The sequence below is a fragment of the Coenobita brevimanus genome, chromosome 30 (assembly GCF_032717465.1).
Source record: "Coenobita brevimanus isolate Jiangsu-jjx chromosome 30, ASM3271746v2, whole genome shotgun sequence".
Taxonomy (NCBI): domain Eukaryota; kingdom Metazoa; phylum Arthropoda; class Malacostraca; order Decapoda; family Coenobitidae; genus Coenobita; species Coenobita brevimanus.
Window position 1 is genome coordinate 1,816,857 of NC_136983.1, and position 7,532 is coordinate 1,824,388.

Consider the following 7,532-nt stretch of genomic DNA (forward strand, 5'->3'; position numbering starts at 1 on the left):
CAATCAGACGTTTTACCATTACAACAAGCAGCACACCATCGCCCTGCCACGTCATCTACACCTAAATGTGCGGTTTGCACTCAAGTGTGGTTCAGTCACATGCAAAAAGCAGAAGATTACTATTGAGGACTCCACTGATGGCTACATCCTGACGCTGCCATAAAAAGAAGACTTTGTCACTTACTCGATATATGAACAAAAGTCCCCAGCCATCACCCCAGAAAAAGAGGCCGCTGTTGCTGCCTCTGATGAGGAATAGAGATCTTGGACCCCCCCTCATGTGGAAGAGAGTTCTATTACTCCCCCTCATGTGGAAGAGAGTTCTATTACTCCCCCTCATGTGGAAGAGAGATCTATTACTCCCCCTCATGAGGAAAAGACTCCCCCTCATGTGGAAGAGAGTTCTATTACTCCCCCTCATGTGGAAGAGAGTTCTATTACTCCCCCTCATGAGGAAAAGACTCCCCCTCATGTGGAAGAGAGTTCTATTACTCCCCCTCATGTAGAAGAGAGTTCTATTACTCCCCCTCATGAGGAAATGACTCCCCCTCATGTGGAAGAGAGTTATATTACTCCCCCTCATGTGGAAGAGAGTTCTATGACTCCCCTTCATGAGGAAAAGACTCTCCCTCATGTGGAAGAGAGTTCTATTACTCCCCCTCATGTGGAAGAGAGTTCTATTACTCCCCCTCATGTAGAAGAGAGTTCTATTACTCCCCCTCATGTAGAAGAGAGTTCTGTTACTCCCCCTAATGTGGAAGAGAGTTCTGTTACTCCCCCTCATGAGGAAAAGACTCCCCCTCATGTGGAAGAGAGTTCTGTTACTCCCCCTCATGTAGAAGTGAGTTCTATTACTCCCCCTCATGAGGAAAAGACTCCCCCTCATGTGGAAGAGAGTTCTATTACTCCCCCTCATGTGGAAGAGAGTTCTATTACTCCCCCTCATGAGGAAAAGACTCCCCCTCATGTGGAAGAGAGTTCTATTACTCCCCCTCATGAGGAAAAGACTCCCCCTCATGTGGAAGAGAGTTCTATTACTCCCCCTCATGAGGAAAAGACTCCCCCTCATGTGGAAGAGAGTTCTATTACTCCCCCTCATGAGGAAAAGACTCCCCCTCATGTGGAAGAGAGTTCTATTACTCCCCCTCATGAGGAAAAGACTCCCCCTCATGTGGAAGAGAGTTCTATTACTCCCCCTCATGTAGAAGAGAGTTCTATTACTCCCCCTCACGAGGAAAAGACTCCCCCTCATGTGGAAGAGAGTTCTGTTACTCCCCCTCATGTAGAAGAGAGTTCTATTACTCCTCCTCATGAGGAAAAGACTCCCCCTCATGTGGAAGAGAGTTCTGTTACTCCCCCTCATGTGGAAGAGAGTTCTGTTACTCCCCCTCATGTGGAAGAGAGTTCTGTTACTCCCCCTCATGTGGAAGAGAGTTCTGTTACTCCCCCTCATGTAGAAGAGAGTTCTATTACTCCCCCTCATGAGGAAAAGACTCCCCCTCATGTGGAAGAGAGTTCTGTTACTCCCCCTCATGTGGAAGAGAGTTCTGTTACTCCCCCTCATGTGGAAGAGAGTTCTATTACTCCCCCTCATGAGGAAAAGACTCCCCCTCATGTGGAACAGAGTTCTATTACTCCCCCTCATGAGGAAAAGACTCCCCCTCATGTGGAAGCGAGTTCTATTACTCTTCATGTGGAACAGAGTTCTATTACTCCCCCTCATGAGGAAATGACTCCCTCTCATATGGAAGAGAGTTCTATGACTCCCCCTCATGTGGAAGAGAGTTCTATTACTCTTCCTCATGTGGAAGAGAGTTCTGTTACTCTTCCTCATGTGGAAGAGAGTTCTGTTACTCTTCCTCATGTGGAAGAGGGTTCTGTTACTCTTCCTCATGTGGAAGAGAGTTCTGTTACTCTTCCTCATGTGGAGGAGAGTTCTGTTACTCTTCCTCATGTGGAAGAGAGTTCTGTTACTCTTCCTCATGTGGAAGAGAGTTCTATTACTCCCCCTCATGAGGAAAAGCGTTCTATTACTCCCCCTCAAGAGGAAAAGAGTTCTTTGACTCCCCCTTATGAGGAAAAGAGTTCTTTGACTTCCCATCATGAGGAAAAAGGTTCTTTGACTTCCCCTCATGAGGAAACTTTGACTTCCTCTCATGAAAACAAGGGCTTTCTGACTTCCCCTCGTGAGGAAAAGAGTTCTTAGACTTCCCCTCATGAGGAAAAGAGTTCTTAGACTTCCCCTCGTGAGGTAAAAGGTTCTTTGATTCCCTCTCGTGAGGAAAAGGGTTCTTAGACTTCCCCTCGTGAGGAAAAGGGTACTTAGACTTCCCCTCGTGAGGTAAAAGGTTCTTTGATTCCCTCTCGTGAGGAAAAGGGTTCTTAGACTTCCCCTCGTGAGGAAAAGGGTTCTTAGACTTCCCCTCGCAAGGTAAAAGGTTCTTTGATTCCCTCTCGTGAGGAAAAGGGTTCTTAGACTTCCTCTCGTGAGGAAAAGGGTTCTTAGACTTCCCCTCGTGAGGTAAAAGGTTCTTTGATTCCCTCTCGTGAGGAAAAGGGTTCTTAGACTTCCCCTCGTGAGGAAAAGGGTTCTTAGACTTCCCCTCGTGAGGAAAAAGGTTCTTTGATTCCCTCTCGTGAGGAAAAGGGTTCTTAGACTTCCCCTCATGAGGAAAAGGGTTCTTAGACTTCCCCTCGTGAGGTAAAAGGTTCTTTGATTCCCTCTCGTGAGGAAAAGGGTTCTTAGACTTCCCCTCATGAGGAAAAGGGTTCTTAGACTTCCCCTCGTGAGGTAAAAGGTTCTCTGATTCCCTCTCGTGAGGAAAAGGGTTCTTAGACTTCCCCTCGTGAGGAAAAGGGTTCTTAGACTTCCCCTCGTGAGGTAAAAGGTTCTTTGATTCCCTCTCGTGAGGAAAAGGGTTCTTAGACTTCCCCTCGTGAGGAAAAGGGTTCTAAGACTTCCCGTCGTGAGGAAAAGGGTTCTTAGACTTCCCCTCGTGAGGAAAAGGGTTCTTATACTTCCCCTCGTGAGGAAAAGGGTTCTTAGACTTCCCCTCGTGAGGAAAAGGGTTCTTAGACTTCCCCTCGTGAGGAAAAGGGTTCTCTGATTCCCTCTCACACTTTTTGGGCTCCGTCTTATGAGGAAATGGACATTCTCCAACCCATAAAACACTAGATTATTGAGCCTTCAATGTACGAAAAAGTCACTGAGCCTGCTACCTACAAAAACACCACCAATCAGGCCACACACCCAAAGAGCGCTGGGGTGGCGGTGGAAGAGGAAGGCCCTGCTGCCCAACCCCAGTTGTCATTGGTGGTCTTGTATAAAGCCAGGACAGTCATTGGAAAGAGTATAACCAATGTGCTGCGACATGGGTATAGCATTCGCAAGGATATGTAGATGATCAAACAGCTTGGGAGCGGAGGCACTGGACATGTACACCTTGTTAAGTACAAGGGGAAAAGCGCTGTGCTTAAAATGGGTAAAGTCCAAAATGAGGAGTTCAAAAGGCACTTCATGTCGGAGGCCAAGGTTCTGCACCAAGTTGGGGGCGCGGGTGGTTTCCCACGCCTGTTAGCCGTTGCCTCTGATGAACCACTGATGATCATGACACAGTGTAAGGGGGTGACACTGCATGAAATTTACCGTGGCAAGGGGCAGAGGACGTGGCAGTGGTGGCTGAGGGCATTCCACAGCATCGCCATGACTGTCCATGCCTTCCACAAGTCGGGGTTTGTACACGAGGACCTCAAAATGGACAACATCATAATCTGTACCCCATACCAGGACTCAATACAGGCTCAGCTTATTGATGCAGGTATGGTAACTAAGGTGGGTTCCATCCGTTCATCTGGTTTTCCCACCAAGGAACACCGCGAGTTGTACTACTGGATGGCACCCGAAACCTTCCGCCGCGAACCAATCAGCGTTCAGAGTGACGTGTTCAGCCTGGGAGTGCTGTTCGCTGAGGTAATGTGTTGTGAATATCTGCGTGACTTGGAATGGCCGCGGACGGTAAAACTCCTGGTGAAAAGAATGATGCTGGAAAACCCGGCGGAGCGACCACACCTCCAGGAAGTGATATCAGCGCTGGATGGTCAATGGTTGGCCGGTTGAACTGGATTCCTCACTGTCTAAACATCTGACTGAATATTATATCCCACTATACGTCCTTAATGCTCGTAGCTCCTTTTACTTGGCTATTATTTTCTATTAAATTACAGAACAAAAAAATTCAATGGAACACTGCCTTGTCGTGGCGAAGAAGCCTGTGCATCCCAGTGACCAGTGAAGCTATACTAGTCAGGGGCAACCATACTACAGTTGTGGCGTGCGATTCTGTTGTTGTCATTATCGTGCCCTGGCAACCTACCCATCAACAGTGCTTCCAATTCCATGTATAATATGGTACACTTGTGCATTTATAATATGTTCATGTATAATAATATTATTCGTGTATATGATCGTGTATAATATCACAAAATCGGATGCGCTGTTAACAGGTAGGTTGCCAGGGTACGATAATGACAACCTCAGATTCGTGCACCGTGACAATAGGCAAGTTCACTGCTGGGGATCAGACTAAATGTGTTTCCCTCACAACAATTACATCTGTTCCTCTCACAATAACTACACGTATTCCCCTCACAATAACTACGTGTATTCCTCTCACAGTTAACACCCAAGCCAGCACTGCCAGGTACCGGGTCAAACCTCCTTTCTGAACCACTACCTTGGCCTCAAACTGCCATCTTTTCATCTTGCCTGCTGAGATTTAACAACAGATTAACATTAGAATATGATGCAAGTGGCGATCAGGGAGGGAGGGAGGGAAGATGGGAATGAGGGAGAGGTAATGAGGGAGGAGGAAATAATGGAAGGAGGGAGGGAATGGTGGTGAGGTAAGGGGGGAGGGAGAGGAGGGAGGAAAAGATGGAGGGGCAAAGGGAAGGAATGGTGATGTAAGAGGCTGGAGGAAGGAAGGGAGGGAGGAATGAAAAGAGAGGGGATGGAGGGAGGGAGGGAGAATAAGAATGGAAGAAAGGGGAGGGAGGGAGGAGGGGAGGTATGAGCAGGAGGGAGACAGTTCAATAAAAAAAAAAAAAAAAGAGAGAGAGAGAGAGAGACAGTGTGTGTGAAAGGGAGCGAGGGAGGAAGGAAGGGAGACTGAATGAAAAGAAAAGAGAGGAGGACGTGAATATGTGTGAATGACTGGCTTAGAAGATAAAATAGAGAGACAGACAGACAAACAAAGACAGAGACATAGAGAGACAGAGATTTAACAAGCAGAATGCAAATATTTTTCTTCTCTGCCACTAAGCTACGTGAAACAATCTGCAAAAGGACGAAAACCTGGGCCAAGTTTGTGTAAAAGGAGCATAGAACCATTTTACAGTGTTCATATGTCATTAATTTTGTTCAAAGTCAGGAGCAGAGGGTGAGAGAGAATTTGTGATACTGATAAAAATAATGTTTGTGATACCTGACGTGGCAGGTGTGTGTCAGTGCTGTAAGGTGGGGTTGTTATTATTATTATTATTATTATTATTACTATTATTATTATTATTATTATTATTATTACTATTATCATCATCATTACTATCGCTGTTGTTACTCATTGCCACCACCACTACTACCACCACCAATATTACTACTACTACTACCACCACCACCACCATCAATATTACTACTACTACCACCACCACTACTACTACTACTACTACTACCACCACCACCACCACCAGTACACCTTCTTTTAATCTATTTTCATCTATCCTCTCTAATCACAACACACCAGGGGGATTGTCCAGTCCCCTACCTATATTCAGTTACCATACATTCGCCTCTATAACATCCTGGAGGGGCACACAGAGAGCGCATACCTCCAGCAACGCCAGTACGGGGCAACTCATCACTTACAAACAAACCTCCGTGCAACTTCGCTGGCGGGGGTGTGTTTGTCTGTTTGTTTAAGTTACTCCAGCATCCGGATTCACAGCCACCTCAAAACCTAATCAACTCTTCCCTGATCCATCGTCCACCTGTCCACCAAATTCCACTGAAATCCGGTGACAACTTTTTGAGACACGCTGTACACAAACAAACACAGACAGACACGGGTGAATACAATACCTCCGTCGAACTTAGCTTGCAAAAGTAACCAAACTCTTACACTGATACGTCGAAAGTTCCTATAAATCCATCAGTCACACACACACACACACACACACACACACACACACACACACACACAAGCTTTACAAATGTATTTACCGCTTTCAATAACACCATTTTTCAGATGACTCTCTCTCTCTCTCTCTCTCTCTCTCTCTCCCTCCATTCTTCCTTCCCTCTTCACTCTCTCCTTGCTTCACTCCATTTCCTCTCTTCCCTTCCTCTATCCTCCTCTCTCTTCTCTCTTTCCCCCTCCTGTCCCTCCCATCAGTTCGTTATCACCCTGCTCTCCCCTCCCTCCTCCCCCCCCTCTCTCTCTCTCTCTCTCTCTCTCCTATCTTTACCCCTCTCCCCCCCTAACTCCCCTCACTCCTCCCCACCACTCTCACCCTCCCCTCCACTATCCCTTCACCTCCTCCCTGCCTCCCACCTCCACCCCCAACAGCCACCACCACCATCACCACACCACCACCACCACCACCACCACCACCACACCACCACCACCACATCACTATTACCACCACCACCACCACCACCACCACCACAATGGAGACAAGTGACTCTGTGGCGTTGACAAATTGCACCAAAAGCCGGATATCACCACACCACACCACACTACCACCACAATTGGAACCAACACTACCACCACATCACCATACCATCATCCTACCACCACAACATCACCACACCATCATCCTACCACCACCACATCACCACACCATCATCCTACCACCACCACTACCATCGTCACCCCCACCACCAGCACCGCACTACCATCATCATCCCACCAACACCACCACCACACCATCAAACCACACCACACCACCACATCATCGCACCACACCACATCACACTACCACCACATCATCACACCACACCACCACCACATCATCACACCACACCACACCACCACATCATCACACCACACCACACCACCACACCGTCAGCACCCGAGCCCTGTGACTCCGTGCTGTGGGCAAGAAACAAAGGCCATAAATACAGGTACATAAGGTGGATATTACAAAACACAGGATGCAGTGGCTGGCGATAGAATTATTACACAGGCGACCATCATCCACTCACTTGATGTAGCGCTGCCTACTTCTATCTTCACCTTTATCATTCTTTTTTTGTGTCTGTCCTCCTCTCTTCCTATTTCTCCCATCTACCCTGTCACTTTTTATTACTCTTCTTTCCTTTTCAGGTGGCTTTACATTGAGTGACCAGCCTAGTGGTTTCCTGTAAGCCTGGAAACCATTTACAACGCTGGGTGGTAACCATATAACCAACCCATACGTGTTCCCTACGTGTCAACAAGTGGGATGGTGGAGAATTAGTGCCCCTCCCAATAAAACAA

At 47.3% G+C, this 7,532-nt stretch overlaps 1 protein-coding gene across 1 annotated transcript; it reads left to right on the plus strand.

Moving 5' to 3' along the window:
• Positions 1-3,478: 3,478 nt before the first annotated feature.
• LOC145395204 (putative serine/threonine-protein kinase 2) lies at positions 3,479-4,117 on the plus strand. Its single transcript, XM_080268893.1, has one exon. The coding sequence runs from the start codon at positions 3,479-3,481 to the stop codon at positions 4,115-4,117; it is 639 nt and encodes a 212-aa protein (XP_080125019.1).
• The last annotated feature ends 3,415 nt before the right edge of the window (positions 4,118-7,532 follow it).